Consider the following 24,660-nt stretch of genomic DNA (forward strand, 5'->3'; position numbering starts at 1 on the left):
TTTTTTCCTTATCTTATCTAAAATGTTTTTAGATAATGTATGTTGGACATTTGCCAGACATGACTATGATGTCATTTTCTATTTTTATTTGCCAATAACTTTATGTAAATAACTTCATTGGAAATTTGCCAATATAAAATGTTGCTGATGAAGTTTTTTTTATTGTTTTATACAATAAACAATGTATATTCACTTTTACTACCAACCAATCTTTACCATTCAGTGATAACAAGCACTTTATTTTACATTTTAATATTTTATGATGTATTTAAAAGAGTAGTTATTGTTGCAAACTCCATTAGAAATTTGAATTGATATCAGTTTTGGAAAAAGGGAAACGGGGATGTGAAAAAAAGGGGGGGGGGGGTAAATTTTTCTCATTTCAGATTTCATAAATAAAAAGAAAATTTCTTCAAACATTTTTTTGAGAGGATTAATATTCAACAGCATAGTGAATTGCTCAAAGGCAAAAAAAAACTTTTAAGTTCATTAGACCACATTCATTCTGTGTCAGAAACCTATGCTGTGTCAACTATTTAATTTTGGATTTAAAAAGTTTGAAGAAGAAATCTTTAATTGATTTGTAAAATCTTGACATTTGTTTTGTGTAAAAAAAAACCATGTAATGTCAAAAATTTGATCACAATCCAAATTCAGAGCTGTATCACGCTTGAATGTTTTGTCCATACTTGCCCCAACTGTTCAGGGTTCGACCTCTGCGGTCGTATAAAGCTGCGCCCTGCGGAGCACCTGGTTATGCATATGGTTAGTATTTTCTCACGTATTTGACAAATATATATGGACATTTTGAAGCGTAACCGGCAATACACAAATTATAAACAATTTTTAAAAGCTGTTCGTTTACACGGTTTTTATTGACTGAAACATTTTCCTCATTTCTTGGATACAATCAAAGTACACATAAAATATAGTTTTTATGCATTAGGTTGGTATTTACTCACGTATTTGACAATTATATTTGAACATTTTATTTGAAGATCGTCGTTTTTGTCGAGCCTGCGACTTTAGTTGCAGAAAGCTCGACATAGGGAAAGTGATCCGGCGGCGGCGACGGCGGCGGTGTTAGTTCACTTCTTAAAAGCTTTATATTTTAGTAGGTGGAAGACCTGGATGCTTCATACTTTGTATATATATTCCATATGGAATATAAAGGGACGTAACTCCACTACTAATTCACTACTTACCGTGTATGAGATAAGCCCCGCCTCCCTACTAACCTAATATCAAATATACACGGTTTGCACGCGGACGTTTTTAGGCATCAACCATTTGATTTTCTGGGGGGGGGTTCTGACAAACTTTTTTTTTCGCCTTTGGCAAGAAACAAACTTTTTTTTCACGACAAGTCGAACACAATTTTTTTCTTTCATGACAAGTCGAACACAATTTTTTTCTTTCATGACAATTCGAACACAATTTTTTTCTTTCAATTTTAGCATTACATATAGTGCCAGCTGAGGGTGAAACAAACATTTTGTTTTCTCAGGGTCAAAAACAAATTATTTTTTTCTCCATTAAAATCCATAGCCCTAAAAAAACCTAAAAATTTGTTTTGGAGGGCCAGTATGAAATGAATGATGTAAAATCCTGCATTCTAGGCATTTTTAGAGAGTTTAATAATGTTTTGAATTTGGACACTTTTTAAATAAATTTTTCATATTTTAAGACTTTTAATTACTAACACCAAATTTTTAACAACTTTATTTATATGTAAGATAATCATCCAAATACCACTGATTTGAGTCTGCTGTCAAAACATAGATCAAACATCGATTCAGTAGAGTTTGCCAAATTTGTCTATGGCCGGTTCAGTCAAATCGTTTCAGAATCATAATTTGGTCTGCTGATATCCTTATCGCGATGAACATGGAGCATGGCAAGACCGTACAATCTCTCGCCACTCATGCATGGTCTATTCCAAGTTTTCAGTCGTTTCAGGGCAGTCTGTGTTTCTAAAGGTAGCACATTATCATCAACACAATGATCAATGTCTTCTTCCTATTCCTTCTCCATCAGCAATTCGGTAGCAGCATCGGTAGTAACAGTTTTGTTTGCAAAAGGGAATTAAGCTTTCCTGTAAGCACCATCATACAGTCGCAGTTACAAAATATTAAACTCGCTTTTATGCTGACAAATTAAAGAGTAGACAAACTAGGGATAGAATGAGATAAGATACATGTATATGATTCTATCTATAGAGTAGGTATATATGATATGGGTACAGGGGAATTGGAATGGAGTTTTTGACGTTTACATGTAGTTCTGTAATTTCAAATTATTTCTGGAAATAGTTGGTGGTATTTCAGTTCCATCATCTTTAAAATTAGGGGTTGGGGGTGTCCGATTCCGAAACCCCGAATATAAAGAAACGAAATTCCGTAGTCCCGAATAAGTAAAGACAAAACCCTGTGTTAAAGGTTCTACCATTCCTCAATAATATCAAGTTGGAATATGGAATTACTATTCTTTCAATTTCTTAGGTTAAAGAAACACGGATAAAAGCTAATCCATGCATGCATTCATGTTTCATATTATTTATATTTTATTTTATTTATCTGTAAAGAGAAAGATTAAAGTTCGTGAAATGAATACGCAGACAGGACTGCCCCTTCCGAAGACCAGTACTTGATTTGTCAGTCTACTTATCCTAATGAAGTTATATGTAATACTCAGACTTTGTTCACAAAAAAATAGTTTACTAGAATTATTCCTTCTTTACCTTCAGTGTCGCTTTTCCTTTTTCTGCAAGAGCCTGTTTTTAACTAAAGATCCATGATGATTATCGTTACTAGGTTAATGTAATCGAGAAACATCACCCGTTGAGATGCTCAGTTATATCCAGGAAGAATAGTTTAAAAGAAATGATGACAAGTTATATAAATTAAGGTTGAGACAGAACAACCGTGAAATGACTATTATATTTATATATATGTACAAAAAAAATTAATCAGTGTCGAAATTTTAGTGAGGCAATTGCCTCACTTAATTGCCTCACTTGACTCAAGGGTAGTTTCGGCCTTGACAAGTGTGATACTGTGTGACCAATTTGTAAGGTAAATAGTTGTACCAGGAGAACGAGTGACGTTTTGGACAAGTGTGATTCTGTGTGACCAACTTGTAAGGTAAACAGTTGTACCAGGAGAACGAGTGACGTTTTGGACAAGTGTGAGTCTGTGTGACCAACTTGTAGGGTATATAATTGTACCAGGAGAACGAGTGGCGTATTGGACAAGTGTGAGTCTGTGTGACCAACTTGTAGGGTACATAATTGTACCAGGTGAACGAGTGTCGTATTGGACAAGTGTGAGTCTGTGTGACCAACTTGTAGGGTACATAACTGTACCAAGAGAACGATTGGCGTATTGGACAAGTGTGAGTCTGTGTGACCAACTTGTAGGGTACATAATTGTGCCAAGAGGACAAGTTTGTTCCGGACCCAGGACAAATTTGTAATAGTACAAATTTGTACCAATTGTATATGTTTAAAGTAGGACAAGTACACACCCGTGATATCGCGGGTCCGTGACTGACTTAAACTGTTAAAGCATATAACTATGCCTAAGCCTTATTTTAGTAATTGGTATTGTCATCTGATAAAGTCATGTCGATTATAAGATACACAGTTTTTTTTGCTTTCAAATCTTTCTGTTTGAACCCGTCGACCTGGAACTTATCAATTATTGGTAATATTAATTATTTGGAAAACAAAAGGTCCTGGCTATCCACGAATGGAGTATTTTTTAATCAACAGCATTGTCCTATATTAGTTATCTTAGAAAGTCTTGCTGATTGCTGAATAAAACTACAATAGGCAACAATTTGACAATGATAGAATTTAGTAGTGTCATCCCTTTGATTATGACCCGTGTATATAGCAAATCCTAAATACACCGCTTGGTGGTGCGCCTGTCAAATGCGGAACGTACAGATAAATTAATAGCTAACAGGTGAATATACTATTGGTATCGGTATCGGATTCGACCCGGAACTTGTTAATTATTGGCAATATTAATTATGTGGAAAACAAAAGGGTCTGGAGTAATGTAATTTTTAATCTACACCATTGTCCTATATTAGTTCTATATAGAGTTAAATTCTTTGATTTGTCGTTTTTACCCGATGACGGCTGACAAATTTGACCTCGTTATTTTAGTATTATACTAGAACACACCCGTGATATCACGGGTCCGTGACTGAATTAAAGTATATAACTATGCGCAAGCCTTATTTTAGTATTAGTATTGTCATCTGATAAAGTCATGCCGATTATAAGATACACAGTTTTTCTATGCTTTCAAGTCTTTCTGTTTGAACCCGTCGAACTGAAACAGTAATATTAATTATTTGGAAAACAAAAGGTCCTGGAATGAAGTATTTTTTAATCAACAGCATTGTCCTATATAAGTTATAAATAAAGTTGAATTCTTTGCTTCGCTGTTTTACGTCATGCCCACTAACAAATTGAAAACTGTACCTATACGCCTTATTTTTAGTCCAGATTTTTAGTATTCGTATTGTTATCTTAGAAAGTCTTACGGATTAAAATACTACAATAGGTAACAATTTGACAATTTAGTAGTGTCAACCCTTTATTTATCTGTAAAGAGAAAGATTAAAGTTCGTGAAATGAATACGCAGACAGGACTGCCCCTTCCGAAGACCAGTACTTGATTTGTCAGTCTACTTATCCTAATGAAGTTATATGTAATACTCAGACTTTGTTCACAAAAAAATAGTTTACTAGAATTATTCCTTCTTTACCTTCAGTGTCGCTTTTCCTTTTTCTGCAAGAGCCTGTTTTTAACTAAAGATCCATGATGATTATCGTTACTAGGTTAATGTAATCGAGAAACATCACCCGTTGAGATGCTCAGTTATATCCAGGAAGAATAGTTTAAAAGAAATGATGACAAGTTATATAAATTAAGGTTGAGACAGAACAACCGTGAAATGACTATTATATTTATATATATGTACAAAAAAAATTAATCAGTGTCGAAATTTTAGTGAGGCAATTGCCTCACTTAATTGCCTCACTTGACTCAAGGGTAGTTTCGGCCTTGACAAGTGTGATACTGTGTGACCAATTTGTAAGGTAAATAGTTGTACCAGGAGAACGAGTGACGTTTTGGACAAGTGTGATTCTGTGTGACCAACTTGTAAGGTAAACAGTTGTACCAGGAGAACGAGTGACGTTTTGGACAAGTGTGAGTCTGTGTGACCAACTTGTAGGGTATATAATTGTACCAGGAGAACGAGTGGCGTATTGGACAAGTGTGAGTCTGTGTGACCAACTTGTAGGGTACATAATTGTACCAGGTGAACGAGTGGCGTATTGGACAAGTGTGAGTCTGTGTGACCAACTTGTAGGGTACATAACTGTACCAAGAGAACGATTGGCGTATTGGACAAGTGTGAGTCTGTGTGACCAACTTGTAGGGTACATAATTGTGCCAGGAGGACAAGTTTGTTCCGGACCCAGGACAAATTTGTAATAGTACAAATTTGTACCAATTGTATATGTTTAAAGTAGGACAAGTACACACCCGTGATATCGCGGGTCCGTGACTGACTTAAACTGTTAAAGCATATAACTATGCCTAAGCCTTATTTTAGTAATTGGTATTGTCATCTGATAAAGTCATGTCGATTATAAGATACACAGTTTTTTTTGCTTTCAAATCTTTCTGTTTGAACCCGTCGACCTGGAACTTATCAATTATTGGTAATATTAATTATTTGGAAAACAAAAGGTCCTGGCTATCCACGAATGGAGTATTTTTTATTCAACAGCATTGTCCTATATTAGTTATCTTAGAAAGTCTTGCTGATTGCTGAATAAAACTACAATAGGCAACAATTTGACAATGATAGAATTTAGTAGTGTCATCCCTTTGATTATGACCCGTGTATATAGCAAATCCTAAATACACCGCTTGGTGGTGCGCCTGTCAAATGCGGAACGTACAGATAAATTAATAGCTAACAGGTGAATATACTATTGGTATCGGTATCGGATTCGACCCGGAACTTGTTAATTATTGGCAATATTAATTATGTGGAAAACAAAAGGGTCTGGAGTAATGTAATTTTTAATCTACACCATTGTCCTATATTAGTTCTATATAGAGTTAAATTCTTTGATTTGTCGTTTTTACCCGATGACGGCTGACAAATTTGACCTCGTTATTTTAGTATTATACTAGAACACACCCGTGATATCACGGGTCCGTGACTGAATTAAAGTATAGAACTATGCGCAAGCCTTATTTTAGTATTAGTATTGTCATCTGATAAAGTCATGCCGATTATAAGATACACAGTTTTTCTATGCTTTCAAGTCTTTCTGTTTGAACCCGTCGAACTGAAACAGTAATATTAATTATTTGGAAAACAAAAGGTCCTGGAATGAAGTATTTTTTAATCAACAGCATTGTCCTATATAAGTTATAAATAAAGTTGAATTCTTTGCTTCGCTGTTTTACGTCATGCCCACTAACAAATTGAAAACTGTACCTATACGCCTTATTTTTAGTCCAGATTTTTAGTATTCGTATTGTTATCTTAGAAAGTCTTACGGATTAAAATACTACAATAGGTAACAATTTGACAATTTAGTAGTGTCAACCCTGTGGTTATGACCCGTGCATATAGCATATTAATCCTGAATACAACGTTTGGTGGTGCGCCTGTCAGATGCGGAACGTACAGATAAGGTAATAGGTAACAGGTGAATATACTATTGGTATCGGTAGCGGACTCGACACGGAACTTCTTAATTATTGGCAATATTAATTACGTGGAAAACAAAATGGCCTGGAGTGGTGTAATTTTTAATCTACACCTTTGTACTATATTAGTTATATATAAAGTTGAATTCTGTGATTCGTCGTTTTTACGTGATGACGACTGACAAATTGGACCTCGTAATTTTAGTATTATAGATAGTTTATAGATAGTTTATTAGAGACCGCAAAGAGCAGTTATATATATTTTAGTTTATTGACGTTAATTTATGAATACAGATTATTTGTCATATATTTTGTAAATAGAACATTTTGGATTCAGTATCAAACTGGTAACGAACTCATTCTAAAATAGAAACAGACACGCTTACCCTGTGTACACGTTACACAACATTATTCTTAGTCAATGCAATAAAAAAAACCTTCCACTGTAGAGATAACATGATTCGCAGTTATTGAAAAATGTCTTATTATGCAAAATGAATTTTCAGATCAGTTATTAAATGTTTATATTGTTACTTAAGGATTTATTATAACAGTCAAAAAAATTATCAAATTTCATTCATTTTCAGTTACCCCTGGAGGTACCCCTGGAGTAAGTGATTGGGTTCTGCCAATAATTTATTATGACTTTAGGTAAGCAATTACAAAAGAATGTTTAGTGTATCCTTCGGTTTGTTCAATCACATTTTCTTTCAGGATATGTATACCAGTCAGCAAAGGTCACACCTGTAGGGTACCAGTCAACAATGCTCACACCTTCAGGGTACCAGTCAGCAAAGCTCATACCTGCAGGGTATCAGTCAGAAAAGCTCACACCTGCAGGGTACCAATCAGCAAAGCTCAAAATAATGATAATAATAATAATAAATACAATATTCATAGAGCGCATTATATAATATCAAAAATTTCTCTAAGCGCTTCACATTTAAAAAATATGTAAAATACAAAAATACATAAAACATGTAAAACATAGATTACAAAGCACTATCTAAAAAGAATCAAACAAGCATATAAAAATTTATAAGATACAAAAAAAAAAAAAAGAAAAAAGAAAGAAAAGAAAGAAAAGTGCATGTACCCTAAAATATAAAAAAAAATGTCTAAAACTAATGCAGTCAATTAAAATTGTATAAAATCTACAAGAAATCCTTCAAAGCAGTCCGAAATAAATGAGTAAAGACATTAAAATAATTTCCAGTGGCGGATCCAGAAATTTTTATAAGTTGGGGCCCACTGACTGACCTAAGAGGGGCCCGCTTCAGTCACGCTTCAGTGATTCCCTATATAAGCAACCAATTTTTTTCCCAAAAAGGGGGGGGGGGGGCGGGCCCCCCTAAATTCGCCTCTGATTTCATTCCGTAAAAACAGTGGCAAATTGTTCCAGAGTGTAGGTGCAGCCTTGTCAAAACACCTCTCACTGTAGCTTTTTGTTGGAACGTCATTTGGAGGTTGTAGGAGCATACTATTTTCCGACCCGAGGGATCTACTTGGCTTTTATGGCGTAATTAAATTTTGAAGGTAACTAGGAGCCTTGCCATGCTGGGCTTTGTACACATATAAAAGAAGTTTATGTTGGCAACGGTAATGTATGGGTAGTCAGTGTAACGATATTAAAACAGGCGTAATTTCGTATTATCAAACATGCTGCTGTGTTTTGGACCCGCTGCAATTTATGATAATGTTGGTGTTTGTACCATACAACAATGTATTGCCATAGACCAGCCTTGATGTAACTAGGGAGCACACTATTGTTTTACAGGCTTCAACTGAAATAATAGATGGAATTCGACCAATATATCCAATTTTGTAAAAACAAGCCTTAGTGATCGCACTGGCTTGATATTCCAAACTGATGGTTTTCATCAAAGTACATTCCCAGATTTTTCACACAAGAAACGTCGCTTAAGGTGGTATGGGTGTCTTTCGCCATCTTGGATTGTAAAAAAACAGAGAATCTAAGGTCCAAGTTAGCAAAATTTGATGCAGGAATACAGATAACTCATGTGAATTAAAATTTAAAAAGACAAACATTAGATTATAACTTATGTTAGTTCTGCTTGAATTTTAAATTTTTTAGGTAACTCTGAAATAGTGCATTTTCTGAAGGAATCTACATGGAATTTTTCTGTTTTGTATTCTAGCCGGAAAAAACGCACGGTCACCTTATCTTTTCTTTTGATATTCTGTTTTGTCTTCATTAAGTTTCAGCATGTTTGCACTCATCCAATCACCAATATCAGACAAACATTTTTCTAGGCTGCAGGATACCAGTCAGCAAAGCTCATACCTGCAGGGTATCAGTCAGAAAAGCTCACACCTGCAGGGTACCAATCAGCAAAGCTCAAAATAATGATAATAATAATAATAAATACAATATTCATAGAGCGCATTATATAATATCAAAAATTTCTCTAAGCGCTTCACATTTAAAAAATATGTAAAATACAAAAATACATAAAACATGTAAAACATAGATTACAAAGCACTATCTAAAAAGAATCAAACAAGCATATAAAAATTTATAAGATACAAAAAAAAAAAAAAGAAAAAAGAAAGAAAAGAAAGAAAAGTGCATGTACCCTAAAATATAAAAAAAAATGTCTAAAACTAATGCAGTCAATTAAAATTGTATAAAATCTACAAGAAATCCTTCAAAGCAGTCCGAAATAAATGAGTAAAGACATTAAAATAATTTCCAGTGGCGGATCCAGAAATTTTTATAAGTTGGGGCCCACTGACTGACCTAAGAGGGGCCCGCTTCAGTCACGCTTCAGTGATTCCCTATATAAGCAACCAATTTTTTTCCCAAAAAGGGGGGGGGGGGGGGCGGGCCCCCCTAAATTCGCCTCTGATTTCATTCCGTAAAAACAGTGGCAAATTGTTCCAGAGTGTAGGTGCAGCCTTGTCAAAACACCTCTCACTGTAGCTTTTTGTTGGAACGTCATTTGGAGGTTGTAGGAGCATACTATTTTCCGACCCGAGGGATCTACTTGGCTTTTATGGCGTAATTAAATTTTGAAGGTAACTAGGAGCCTTGCCATGCTGGGCTTTGTACACATATAAAAGAAGTTTATGTTGGGAACGGTAATGTATGGGTAGTCAGTGTAACGATATTAAAACAGGCGTAATTTCGTATTATCAAACATGCTGCTGTGTTTTGGACCCGCTGCAATTTATGATAATGTTGGTGTTTGTACCATACAACAATGTATTGCCATAGACCAGCCTTGATGTAACTAGGGAGCACACTAGTGTTTTACAGGCTTCAACTGAAATAATAGATGGAATTCGACCAATATATCCAATTTTGTAAAAACAAGCCTTAGTGATCGCACTGGCTTGATATTCCAAACTGATGGTTTTCATCAAAGTACATTCCCAGATTTTTCACACAAGAAACGTCGCTTAAGGTGGTATGGGTGTCTTTCGCCATCTTGGATTGTAAAAAACAGAGAATCTAAGGTCCAAGTTAGCAAAATTTGATGCAGGAATACAGATAACTCATGTGAATTAAAATTTAAAAAGACAAACATTAGATTATAACTTATGAATATTAATATTTGTACAAGTGTTGATTAGTTCTGCTTGAATTTTAAATTTTTTAGGTAACTCTGAAATAGTGCATTTTCTGAAGGAATCTACATGGAATTTTTCTGTTTTGTATTCTAGCCGGAAAAAACGCACGGTCACCTTATCTTTTCTTTTGATATTCTGTTTTGTCTTCATTAAGTTTCAGCATGTTTGCACTCATCCAATCACCAATATCAGACAAACATTTTTCTAGGCTGCAGGATACCAGTCATCAAAGCTCACACCTGCAGGTTGTTGAGATTGACCCGCAAATCTTGTCACCCATTAGATCAGAAAATATTAAAGATTTTAAAATGAAATTAGTTATCACCAGACTGAGTGCTGTTATTTTTATTAGGGGGAATTGGAAGCTGAAGTCCAGGGTTATACAGTCTAACAAAACTACATTATGTAATTCAAGGCTACTAACAAATGTATACACACATATCTTGGTGTTTGTATTGTCAATGACAATAGTGCTTACTATATATATATAAGTCTTACAGCTAAGCAGGAGTCTATGGATTTGTTACTATATTCTTAAAATTACTCTAAATCATCTCCTAGTATCCTGTTTATGTTGTGAACAAATAGTAAAAAGTTGCCAATCAACTTAAATTTAGACGTAGTACACATGTTCCTCTATTATATGATCTTTCTGATTTTAATGCCAAATTTTACTATGTACTATGGACACAATCCCAACACATTCCTGTTTTTAGCTCACCTTGCCCAAAGGGCCAAGTGAGCTTTTCTCATCACTTGGCGTCCGTCGTCTGTCGTCCGTCGTCCGTCGTCGTTGTAAACTTATACAAAAATCTTCTCCTCTGAAACTACTGGGCCAAATTTAATCAAACTTGGCCACAATCATCATTGGGGGTATTTAGGTTAAAAAAATGTGTCCAGTGACCCGGTCAACCAACCAAGATGGCGGCCATGGCTAAAAATAGAACAAAGGGGTAAAATGTAGATTTTGGTTTACAACTCAAAACCAAAGCATTTAGAGCAAATCTGACACAAGGTAAAATTGTTATCAAGTCAAGATATGTCTGCTCTGAAATTTTCAGATGAATTGGACAACTATTTGTTGGGTTGCTGCCCCCCCCAATTGGTAATCTTAAAAGAAAGTTTGCTGTTTCTGGTTATTATCTTGAATACTGTTATAGATAGAGATAAACTGTAAACAGCAAAAATGTTCAGCAAAGTAAGATCTAAAAATAAGTCAACATAACCAAAATGGTCAGTTGACCCCTGAAGGAGTTATTGCTCTTTATAGTAAATTTTTAACAATTTTCATTAATTTTGTAAATTTTGTAAATTTTTACAAAATATTTATCTCTGTTTCTAAAGGGCCAAGTTTATTATAGATAGAGAAATTGCAAGAAGCAAGAATGTTCAGTCAAGTAAGATCTACAAACACAATTTTGACATGAATCCATCTGGGTCTTTCATAGACCAAGGTGAGCGACACAGGCTCTTTAGAGCCTCTAGTTTTTGTTTTTTTGCCAAGGACGAGATATTTATGGTATTACCTTAACTTCTTTCCCATAAATACATACTATTATTAGGCTTTAATAAAACAAAACAATATAATTCATATTGCCGATAACCCAGACAGGTTGAATTTAGACACCGGATAAGTTGAAAATACAATCCATAAGCATAAATACATAAATAAATCAATACAATTATAAATGATGACTGAGTTCTGATATGCTGTATATTTAAATTAATACCAAATAATGACAAAGGCTCTTTCATCGACGATCCCGCTGGCCAGGAACAACCAACTAAAACGAGTTAACCCTGTCAAACTTCATTAAAAACTTAATACGTAGTGCAAAAAAGTTGGAAACCTGTGTCAAAACACTATGCTCGGAAGACTGTCTCAAGAGGTATACTTGGACGGTATAAAAAAAGAAATGAAATATAAGATAATTATTCTAAACAGAACAACATATCTAATCATGAGCAGAAACATGAATTAAAACTAATAAATGTTACATATCTGAAATATGTAAAAATAAACTTGACTCAACTGTTGGGTAGAAAGTGAAGGCTTTCAAAATATTTTTCGCACAAAATATCTTTTTGGGTTCATATCAATTTTGACCAAAATCTACACATAATACAGCTCATGATATTTACATTTTCCAGCGTTTAAAAGAATAGCAGGAACATTTGAATTTTTAATTTAGTCACGTGAAAATTTGTATGTGCGAAAAATATTTTGAAAGCCTTCACTTTCTACCCAACAGTTTATTTTACTCGAAACATAATTTAGCAGCAGAAGTATTTATATTAATAATATTAATAATATTATTGATAGTTATTTTACATCATTTCAATCCTTTATATAGTACCTAACATTACAACTTTTATCTCCAGTGTAACAGATTCTGACTTCACTGGATATGCAGACACAATAATAAGTAAACCTACATATGTACCAAGTCCATATGGAGCCTGGCTGAAGAGATCTTCCAATCCTTCTTTTGACACCTTCTCTGGATGGTTTGTTGATAATCCTGGCACTAACATGGCATTAAATGATACCATCATACTTACAGCAGATACGGGGGCATCAGTGCCTACTCATAGGTCAGTATATATGATTCTGTCATACTTGCAACAGATACTGGAGCATCTGTGTCTACTCATGGGTCAGTATATATGATTTTGTCAGCTTCACTTTATACATACCAACAACTTAATTTCAGTTAATGTTTCAATATGTCTTTGTGCACCCGGGCTTCAAAAAAGTATTTGAGACAACCAGACATTTTTTATTTTTGTTTTATCCAGATTTTAATCCCTCAAGACTTAGTTACAAAAGGCAACCATAGTAATCAGTTTGGCATCATATGAATTATGATTGATACAAAACACGGTATTTGACTTGATTTTTAAAATAAATTCAATGTTCTGCTGCATGGAGCTCACTGTGCTCCATTCGCAGTGTGCAACATAAGAGTATAATAATCTATCTAAGACTCTTTATTTGTGCAAAATTACGCTGTCAATAACTTCACTTTCATTTTTGAAAAGTACTTTCCTATTACCAGATGTAAACTAGACAATAGTAAAACATGGACCAGAGATTGATACGTAAAATCCGTGTACGTTTGGGTGTCACCAATTAAAAGTCCCTATCTGTTCAACCAAATTTTGCAATTTTCACAGCTTTCTAAATATTTATTTTTTTAAGTTTAACTTCATAGAATATCCTGAATCGTACATGTATCAGCTTTCTACATACCAATCTTCAACAGATGTTTAAAGTCATATAAAAAAGAAAAGGTCTTCCGAATAGAGGTACCACTAAAAATAACCCCTGGTTTTCTGGAAATCTTAAATTAATATACTATGGAGTGCATTAATCCTCAATTTTGAATGCAAACTCATAAACAAGTAAATTTTAGCTCACAATGGTCTTGATATATTTCTCTTTCACCAAAAGTTTCATTTCCGCCAATTTGTTGGTTAGTTTAAGTAAACAATGACATCAAATGAACTATTTTTTGTCCGAGTAGGCCTACTTTCACATACGCTCTAAATTTGAGGGAGTAATTGGTGGTGTGACACCTAAATGTTACAAAGCACGATTGTGTTTGTGTAGAACTTTCCAACTTTTTTTCTACAGGAAAATACTCAACAAGTACGTTACATATAGGTATTAATGATATTTTTAGAATTTATGAAAATTTGGATGCATAATTTAATCTCACACCTGCGCACAAGTGACTAGTTCAAACCAAATGGTTCTTACAATTTTTCTCTTGAAACCTGTATTACTTATAGATTATCGTTGATCATCTCAACGAGATTGATTTTCTCGCTTGAGCTGGTACAGCGAAAGTGAGAAAAGCAATCGAGTTGAGATGACCAATGATAATCTGTTTATCGCTATTTTACCTATGACGACGTTGTCAATTTCATGTCAATTTCGTTAGCAACGCCACGTGGCCTCCTTAGTTTCTAGCGATAATGTTTCCATCTCAAGCGAGAAGCATGATATGGAAATTATCACAAAAAAAGATCAAAAGAAAAATGCACAAAATAGCGATAATACTTTTTAAAATTTTTATCAAAACATATTTATATACATTTCTGATAATCTGAATTTTGTTGACTAAATTTGTTAGTGACAAACTGCTAAAATGTAAAAAAATGATTTTCATATGACCGCAAAAAAATTTTTGGGATCGTATAATGGTATGATGTTATCTGCGTAGTCGTCTGCGTCATCGTCCGAAGACACATTTGGTTTCTGGACACTAACTTAAGTTTACATGAATGGATCTCTTTGAAATTTAGTAAGAAGGTTCAATACCACTAAGGGGAGGTTGGGATTGATTTTGGGGATGATGGTCTCTACCGTTTTGGAATTAGGGGCCCAAAAGGGTGCCAAAACCAGCATTTTTCTACTTTCAGGATAATAACCTGTGTATAATTATTTCAATTGCTCTGAAATTGTACCACAATGTTTAATACTACAAGTAGAAGGTTTGAATTCATTTTGGGGGTTACATGGTTTTAGGAATTAAGGGCCAAAAAGTGGCCAACAACAAGCATTTTTGTAGTTTCTGGACAATAACTTGTGTGTGTAAGTGTATGGATCTCTCTGACATTGTACCACAAAGTTCCATATCACAAAAGGAAGGCTGGGATTGAGTTTTGTGGTTATTGCCCCATTTATGTAGGAATAAGGGGCCACAAAAGGGCCAAAAACAAGCATTTTTCTAGTTTCCAGACAATAACTTGTGTTTAAGTGTATGGATCTCTCTGAAATTGTACTTCAAGGTTCCATACTACAAAGGACAGGCTGGGATCGAGTGTGGGGGTAATTTCTGCAAGGAAGGATTCAAAAAGTTTGGGAGTACCAATTTTTTTAAGGGGTTCAATTTTTTTTCAACATTTTTCAAATTTCAAATTTTTGAAAAGTTTTAACAAGAAATCATTAATTGCACATAATTGCGCAATAGATTTGTAAGATCTTGACTTTTATTTTGTGTCAGAAACCTATATTGTGTCAAAAATTTGATCACAATCCAAATTCAGACAGTATCAAGCTTGAATATCTTGTCCAAATTTGCCCCAACTGTTCAGGGTTCAACGTCTGCGGTCGTACCAGGCTGCGCTCAGCGAAGTAGTTTATTAATATTGCTTTATACTAGACTGATAAATATCCAGTACAAAATAGGTGACCTGTCTCCTGAATAGGTAAAATCTGAAATCAGAGAACTAATTAATTTTGATTGTAATGAGAGGGTTTTATAGTAGGGTTTGTTTTCGATAGTAATTATTAATCATGTCACTTATATGACGGGAAATGTTTGTCTGTTTAAGGTAAAAGGTCAGGTCAAACATTTCGTATAAACGTCATTTTTTTTCTGAAAAATTTCAAATTTCTGTTTTTTTATTCTCTAAACTTTATTAAATTGACCGTTTCAGTCTTGGCACAAGTCATTTATATAATTTAACGGACTTGTCTGGAAAATAAGACCGTTTTGAAAGCCCTGTTGTGCACTCATAATTATACTCATTATTTAGATATTTTTTTAGGAAAATATGTTATCATTTTAAAAACTAGAATAATTTTTGCCTTAATTTCTTTGATTATGAATTACAGTGTAAGATTTGTTTAATCACTGTAAATACTATAAATAATATCACGGGGAGATGGGTGTAAATATCCATTTTTTTTTATCAGCTTTCAATATACAAAAAATAGGATATAGCAAATACTATAAAACATGTAAAAGGTATAATTTCTCTATAATATATGATTTGTATTGTAAGTTTTACATACAGTAAATGTCTTGCCTGTAGTTGAATGTTTTAATGTATATATTCCAGATATGCCACAAACAGTTACTTCCCCATTGATGGCCAGGGTTATGGAGACCAGGCTAAAGACTGCTATGCTGCATGGCACAATTTTGGGTAAAAGGATTTTTCTTGTTCATTTTTCATTGAATATACCAGTACTGATGTTTTAATCATATGTTGTTTTTTTATATGTAAAAGCCTTTAACAAGTATTAAATTTTAAGTTAAATTTTATTGTATTGGTTAGGTGTCAATAAAGTCACATGACAATTTTCTGTTATAACCAATGGGTTGATGTTGTTTGAATGCAATACAGCCCTCAAAGTAGCTTCTGAAATAAAGTTGCCAACTGGCCACATGAAAGTTAAGTGGCCAACTCTAAATTTCAGTAGCCAGAAAACGATTTCAGGTTGTCTACATTTATCTTGAGCTAAACAACCCTTGTGAAATAAAAGTATGAAGTTTTTGGTCTGTGTTTTTTTTTTGCTGTCGAGTGTAGAAAATAGTTTGTATAAATCAACTGTAAAATTACCACATGATTTATTTTATTTTATATTCATTGTACATGTCCATGTTTTAAAACAGTCTTTGACGTAATGTGGTATCCCGAAGCCCCAGTCTTGTAAAAATCGCATCGGATTTGTGCTGAAGCACTGATGATTGCCCCATCGGTCTTATGGTCTTATATGGAAAGTAGCTTTGTTTTTTTTTCTTTTATAATGATACTGATTTCAACTTTTATATAATTATAGATTTACGACTGCAATCAGATCTGGCTTTATATACCAGGGTAACGAGACCCTGACTGTAGGCGGAGGTGATGATGTATGGGTCTATCTGAATGGTGTCCTTGTTCTTGAGGTTATCACCAGGGATGCCGGAACTTCCATACCATGTAAACAAATCGACATCTCTGCAGCAGCTACCTCGGGTACTTAAGTCTCATATAAACACTCAAACCATATAGTTTTTGTCGAGCCTGCGACTTTTGTCGCAGAAAGCTCGACATAGGGATAGTGATACAGCGGCGGCGGCGTTAGCTAGAATCGTAGAAGACCTGGATGCTTCATACTTAGAACATCGATGCCTCATATGACGAAGTTTCCGTCAGTCACATGTCCAATGTCCTTGACCTCATTTTCATGGTTCAGTGACTACTTGAAAAAAGTGAACAAGGTTAAGTTTTGGTGGTCAAGTCCATATCTCAGATACTATAAGCAATAGGTCTAGTACATTCGGTGTGTGGAAGCACTGTAAGGTGCACATGTCCAACTGGCACTGACCTTGACCTCATTTTCATGGTTCAGTGGTTATAGTTAAGTTTTTGTGTTTTGGTCTGTTTTTCTTATATTGTATGCAATAGGTCTACTATATTTGTTGTATGGAATGATTGTAAGGTGAACATAGGTATAGGAAGATGTGGTGTGAGTGCCAATGAGACAACTCTCCATCCAACAACAATTTATAAAAGTAAACCATTATAGGTCAATGTACGGCCTTTAACACGGATGTCTAGCTGGAAGGTGCCATCTGACCTTGACCTCATTTTCATGGTTCAGTGGTCAAAGTAAAGTTTTTGAGTTTTTGGTCTTTTTTTCTAATACTAGATGCAATAGGTAAACTATATTTGGTGTATGGAATTATTTTATGATCTATATGTCAGTCGTGCAGTTTTTTTTTACCTTGACCTCATTTTCACGGTTCATTGCTCAGTGTTACGTTTTTGTGTTTTGATCTGTGTTTTTCTTAAACGAAAAGCAATATGTCAACTATATTTGTTGTATGGAAGAATTGTTAGCTGTAAATGCCTGTCTGGCATTGTTCATCTGACCTTTACCTCATTTTCATGGTTCATTGGTCAATGTTTAGTTTTCTTGGTTAATGTTAAGATTATGTGAGTCTGACAGTTGAAATAAACTTTATATTTAGGACTATCAACATAATATCAATGATTAGTAAAGAAGGCGAGACATTTCAGCCTGTGCACTCTTGTTATATTTTTTTACCCCTGCAACAATTTTGAAAAAAATTCAAGACAAAGGGATGCTGATCAGTCACAGTGAAAGTAAATTGTCTAAATATTAAGCATTTAGAAACGTAGAGACTTGCATACTGTGGATTTATTTATTTTCGTGGATACCAATTTTCCAGGTTTGAGGAAAATGTTCATATTCATTGATATTTAATTTCATTGTTTTGGAAAAGTCTGCATACATTTCTTCAGAACATTTGTAATTTGTTGGACTTTAACATTCAGGTTTTCTCTGTGCCCATGAAAATCCAACAAAGTTTAATGAACCCACAGTATATCAATTACCTTTACCTCATTTTCATTGCTCGAGCTATTTCCATCTATGTTTTTTCCAGCTATTATGAATAATAATTTATTTGGTTTAGAGAATCATTTTAAAATGCACATGTCAGCAGACAAGGTTAAGTGATAAACTTTGAAGTTTTTATGCCCCACCTACGATAGTAGAGGAGCATTATGTTTTCTGGTCTGTGCGTCCGTTCGTCCGTCCGTCCGTCCGTCCGTCTGTCCCGCTCTAGGTTAAAGTTTTTGGTCAAGGTAGTTTTTGATGAAGTTGAAGTCCAATCGACTTCAAACTTTGTACAAATGTTCCCTATGATATGATCTTTCTAATTTTAATGCCAAATTAGAGTTTGTACCCCAATTTCACGGTCCACTGAACATGGAAAATGATAGTGCGAGTGGGCCATTCGTGTGCTGAGGACACATTCTTGTTTGTAATAAATTGGTTTTCATGTTGGAATGGTTTTATACTAGTAAATTTTGGGTCCCTTTATAGCTTGCTTTTCCGTGTGAGCCAAGGCTATGTGTTGAAGGCTGCACCTTGACCTTTAATGGTTTACTTTAAATAAGTGTTACCTGGACGGAGAGTTGTCTCATTGTCACTCATACCACATCTTCCGATATCTACTTATAGTTTTCAAAGTAACAGAAAAATGTGAAACATTTGAAAAATTTTAATTTTAGAGACAATAGCTCATAAACATGTTGACATTTTCTGAAATTTGCACTGTTAATAAATCTTGTTGTGCTAAACATTTTTGCAACTTACACATTTAACCTTGCTCCTATATTTTTCATGATATCAGTCATAGATATCTAAAAAAAATCATAGATTTCTCTCTAAATACTCCAAAACAACAGATTTCTCTCTAAATACTCCAAAACAACAGATTTCTCTCTAATTTCAGGATGGATACATCTTGTCATGATGATCAATTTTGCAGTTTGCACTTTTAATATAGCCCTTATAATTTTTTTTAACAAATTAAAGGATTACAAAGAATTGGGCAACTACATGTACTCTAAAATTTGCTAGTTTTCAGAGTAGATAGAACTGATGGCCATGTCTCTGTAGTTGTCAGAAGTATCTCTTTAATGAACAATATTAGAGATGATTGTTTAAATCAATATAATGTAAGTTCAGAAATTATTGCAGGCATTTATTATTACCATTTTTGAAGAAAAGACAAAAATGTGGGATTTAAATATTGCAATTTCAGGAAAATCTGCACTCAGATATATTTAGGCGTAATACCACCAAACCACGGTATGTCACATCTGGTTGTATACATACGAAAATAGGTCGAAAAAAATATTCCTTGAATTTGGCAGTTGTAGGTAATTAATCCTACATTTTATTGCAGTAAAACATTTCTGTGTCATAAACATATGTCTTGGGTATTTCAAAGCACCATTATTTTTTTTTATTTGGTGTTTCTATAGAATATTTTGTAGACTTGAGGTTACATGGTTACTAAATCTGTACACAGGTTAAATAAGGGGAGAAATTTGATTGGTTAACTTGTGGTGGTTATTTCCTTATATGCAATGACATTTTATGTGATTTTTTTTTCTATAGTACTGAACAGGATAAAACTTTACTCATGCCAAGTATTTCTTTATTTGAAACAAAGATAAGTTCTGCACATTTTTTTGAATAGTGCAAATTTAACAAAGACTAATAGGGGAAAATCAATGGCGGTATTACACCAGTATCAGATAGCAGAATGCCAATTCTTATTATTGTGATGTTCACCCAGTTACATGATTCTCACTAATAAAAACCTTGCAATAATTTCTGATTTATTGTAAATTTGAAATAATTTGTTGAGTTTTAGTTATACTTTTAATTTTAGGTGGAGCAACCATCACTCCACACTATGGTACAGTATCAGGAAGTTCATGTATTATAACCAGTACAGTACCTTCTGATGCTATCACACTGGAACTGGAGGTAACGTCTTTGTAGGTCCTTTAAAGTTTCCTGTCTTATTACAGTACTGTAAAAACCTTATGTGGTCTACTTGCCAATTTAAATCAGACAGTTCACCCTTCATTATAGATGGCATTCAGACCATCTGCTACAGTAATTGAAAATGCTTGTTTTTGTAAAAAATACTAATATACCTTTTCACGATATACGTTTTGTTCATTGTTGAAGGCAGTAATTTATCTATAGTTGTTAACATTCATGTTATCTGTTGGATAGATGTTTCATTGGCTATCATAAAACATCTCCTTATTTCTAATTTTGGTAGCCGGGAATAAAAATCATGCGCAAGTCTTCCCTTCAACATAAGTCGATATTGTTTAACCCCTCCGCAATTTTGCGCCTGTCCCAAGTCGAAGTCTCTGGCCTTTGTAAGTCTTGTATGATTTTTAGTTTCTTGTGTATAATTCGGAGTTTAGTATGATTTCCATCATCACTGAACTAGTATACATAGTTGTTAAGGGGCCAGCTGAAGAATGCCTCCAGTGCAGGAGTTTCTCGCTACATTGAAGACTCGTTGGTGACCTTCGGCTGTTGTCTGCTCTATGGTCGGATTGTTGTTCCTTTAACACATTCCTCATTTCCATTTTCAATTTTATTGTTGACACGAAATTAAACAAAATTTTGATATTTTGTTGAGCTATTTTATTTTTTATCTTTTGACATTGACTGATGATATAATGCATGAAGGTATATAAAACCATAACATATTTAGATTCCTATCATTATGATAAAAAGCAAGAAGGTATATAGCCATAAAATATTTAGTCTCATAGCATTAAGATATAAAGTATGAAGGTATATATAAGCATAAAATATTTAGTCTCCTATCATTATGATATAAAGCTAGGAGGTATATAACCATAAAATATTTAGTCTCCTAGCATTATGATATAAAGCTAGAAGGTATATATAACCATAAAATATTTAGTCTTCTATCATTATGATATAAAGTATGAAGGTATATATTACCATAAAATATTTAGTCTCCTATCATTATGATATAAAGCTAGGAGGTATATAACCATAAAATATTTAGTCTCCTAGCATTATGATATAAAGCTAGAAGGTATATATAACCATAAAATATTTAGTCTTCTATCATTATGATATAAAGTATGAAGGTATATATAACCATAACATATTTAGTCTCCTAGCATTATGATATAAAGCTAGAAGGTATATAACCATAAAATATTTAGTCTCCTATTATAATGATATAAAGTATGAAGGTATATATAAGTATAAAATATTTAGTCTCCTATCATTATGATATAAAGCTAGGAGGTATATAACCATAAAATATTTAGTCTCCTAGCATTATGATATAAAGCTAGAAGGTATATCACCATAAAATATAAATATTTAGTTTCCTAGCATTATGATATAAAGCTAGAAGGTATATAACCATAAAATATTTAGTCTCCTATCATTATGATATAAAGTATGAAGGTATATATAACCATAAAATATTTAGTCTTCTATCATTATGATATAAAGTATGAAGGTATATATTACCATAAAATATTTAGTCTCCTAGCATTATGATATAAAGCTAGAAGGTATATAACCATAACATATTTAGTCTCCTATTATAATGATATAAAGTATGAAGGTATATATAAGCATAAAATATTTAGTCTCCTATCATTATGATATAAAGCCAGGAGGTATATAACCATAAAATATTTAGTCTCCTAGCATTATGATATAAAGCTAGAAGGTATATATAACCATAAAATATTTAGTCTTCTATCATTATGATATAAAGTATGAAGGTATATATTACCATAAAATATTTAGTCTCCTAGCATTATGATATAAAGCTAGAAGGTATATAACCATAAAATATTTAGTCTCCTATTATAATGATATAAAGTATGAAGGTATATATAAGCATAAAATATTTAGTCTCCTATCATTATGATATAAAGCTAGGAGGTATATAACCATAAATTATTTAGTCTCCTAGCATTATGATATAAAGCTAGAAGGTATATCACCATAAATTATAAATATTTAGTTTCCTAGCATTATGATATAAAGCTAGAAGGTATATAACCATAAAATATTTAGTCTCCTATCATTATGATATAAAGTATGAAGGTATATATAACCATAAAATATTTAGTCCCCTATCATTATGATATAAAGCATGAAGGTATATATTACCATAAAATATTTAGTCTCCTATCATTATGATATAAAGTATGAAGGTATATTACCATAAAATATTTAGTCTCCTAGCATTATGATATAAATCTAGAAGGTATATAGACATAAAATATTTAGTCTCCTATCATTATAATATAAAGTATGAAGGTTTATCATATACTTAGACTAAATAACATATGATTTTTACCGTATGATAATAGCATTAAATTAAAATGTTTTCCATATTTTTCGAATTGGTGCTTAGCGGGCTGATATGAAAAGTTTATCACATGCTTCGATTGTTATCCCATGCCTGTCCGTAACGTTATCACATGGCATTCCGTTGATACTCGGCAAATTCCGGAAAATACACCTCAATGCTACGTTTTCAGTGAAAAACATTACAAAGTAGTGTACATAACAATTATTTGAATACTGGAATGTATATTGTGTAAAATAATTAAATTAAATTAAAAAAAAAAAAATATTAAATAAATGCATTTTTTAAGTTTTTCTGAAACATAATTTAGAAAGTTACTGTAAAAAAGTTGACTTTTCCAAGCAATTTTCATTACGTATCTTGTTGAATTATTTTTTGTCGATTCGTCTTTTTAAGGAATGACTGTAATATTTTTTCTGTCTATGAAGAAATAACATAAAAAATGTGGTGCACACTGTTAGATAACTCGCCACGCGTCGCCAGTAAAACTACATTTGCGACCGTAAAATCTACAATTGACGGTGTCAACTCTTCAACTACAGTACTGTTATTCCTTAATTGAATGTATCAAATTTTGGGTCCAACGTCCGTGAACTTTTTACTCTTTTAACATCTTTTCGTGAACTACGTAGAAGGAGAAATATACGAATCTGTTATTTTTCTCTACTGTTGAAGCATATGATAAAAAGATCATAACATGTCATTTTTCATATCGCATGTATTATCAGCCCTCGGTCAATATCAGCCCTCGAGCCATGCGGCTCTTGGGCTGATATTGAACCTAGGGCTGATAATACATGCGATATGAAAAATGCCATGTAATAATCTGATAATATTACCATAAAATATTTAATCTCCTATCATTATGATATAAAGTATGAAGGTATATATTGCAGTGTACCATAAAATGACGGTTTACCATAAAATATTTAGCCTCCTATCATTATGATATAAAGTATGAAGGTATATATTACCATAAAATATTTAGTCTCCTATGATTATGATATAAAGCTAGAAGGTATATAACCATAAAATATTTAGTCTCCTATCATTATGATATAAAGTATGAAGGTATATATTACAAAAAAATTTTTTAGTCTCCTATCATTATGATATAAAGCTAAAAGGTATATATTACCAAAAAAATATTTAGTCTCCTATCATTATGATATAAAGCTAGAAGGTATATATAACCATAAAATATTTAGTCTCCTATCATTATGATATAAAGTATGAAGGTATATATTACCAAAAAAATGTTTAGTCTCCTATCATTATGATATAAAGCTAGAAGGTATATAACCATAAAATATTTAGTCTCCTATCATTATGATGTCTCTTATCATTATAATGTAAAGTATGAATGTATATATTACCATAAAATATTTAGTCTCCTATCATTATGATATAAAGCTAGAAGGTATATAACCATAAAATATTTAGTCTCCTATCATTATGATGTCTCTTATCATTATGATGTAAAGTATGAAGGTATATATTACCATAAAATATTTAGTCTCCTATCATTATGATATAAAGCATGAAGGTATATATTACCATAAAATATTTAGTCTCCTATCATTATGATATAAAGCTAGAAGGTATATATAACCATAAAATATTTAGTCTCCTATCATTATGATATAAAGCTAGAAGGTATATATAACCATAAAATATTTAGTCTCCTATCATTATGATATAAAGCTAGAAGGGATATATAACCATAAAATATTTTGTCTCCTATCATTATGATGTAAAGTATGATGGTATATAACCATAAAATGCTTAGATTTCTATCATAATATATTGTA

General features: G+C 32.9%; 1 protein-coding gene across 1 annotated transcript in view; it reads left to right on the forward strand.

Annotated features, from left to right (window-relative positions):
- The window catches only part of LOC139503686 (uncharacterized), a 388,876-nt gene that overhangs the window by 183,994 nt on the left and 180,222 nt on the right, over positions 1-24,660 (forward strand). The window contains exons 31-35 of the mRNA XM_071293512.1: positions 7,340-7,403; positions 12,729-12,941; positions 16,200-16,286; positions 16,924-17,102; positions 20,342-20,439. Coding sequence (XP_071149613.1) covers positions 7,340-7,403; positions 12,729-12,941; positions 16,200-16,286; positions 16,924-17,102; positions 20,342-20,439 — 641 coding nt within the window. The remainder of the gene's footprint in view (positions 1-7,339; positions 7,404-12,728; positions 12,942-16,199; positions 16,287-16,923; positions 17,103-20,341; positions 20,440-24,660) is intronic.

The sequence above is a fragment of the Mytilus edulis genome, chromosome 14 (assembly GCF_963676685.1).
Source record: "Mytilus edulis chromosome 14, xbMytEdul2.2, whole genome shotgun sequence".
NCBI lineage: Eukaryota > Metazoa > Mollusca > Bivalvia > Mytilida > Mytilidae > Mytilus > Mytilus edulis.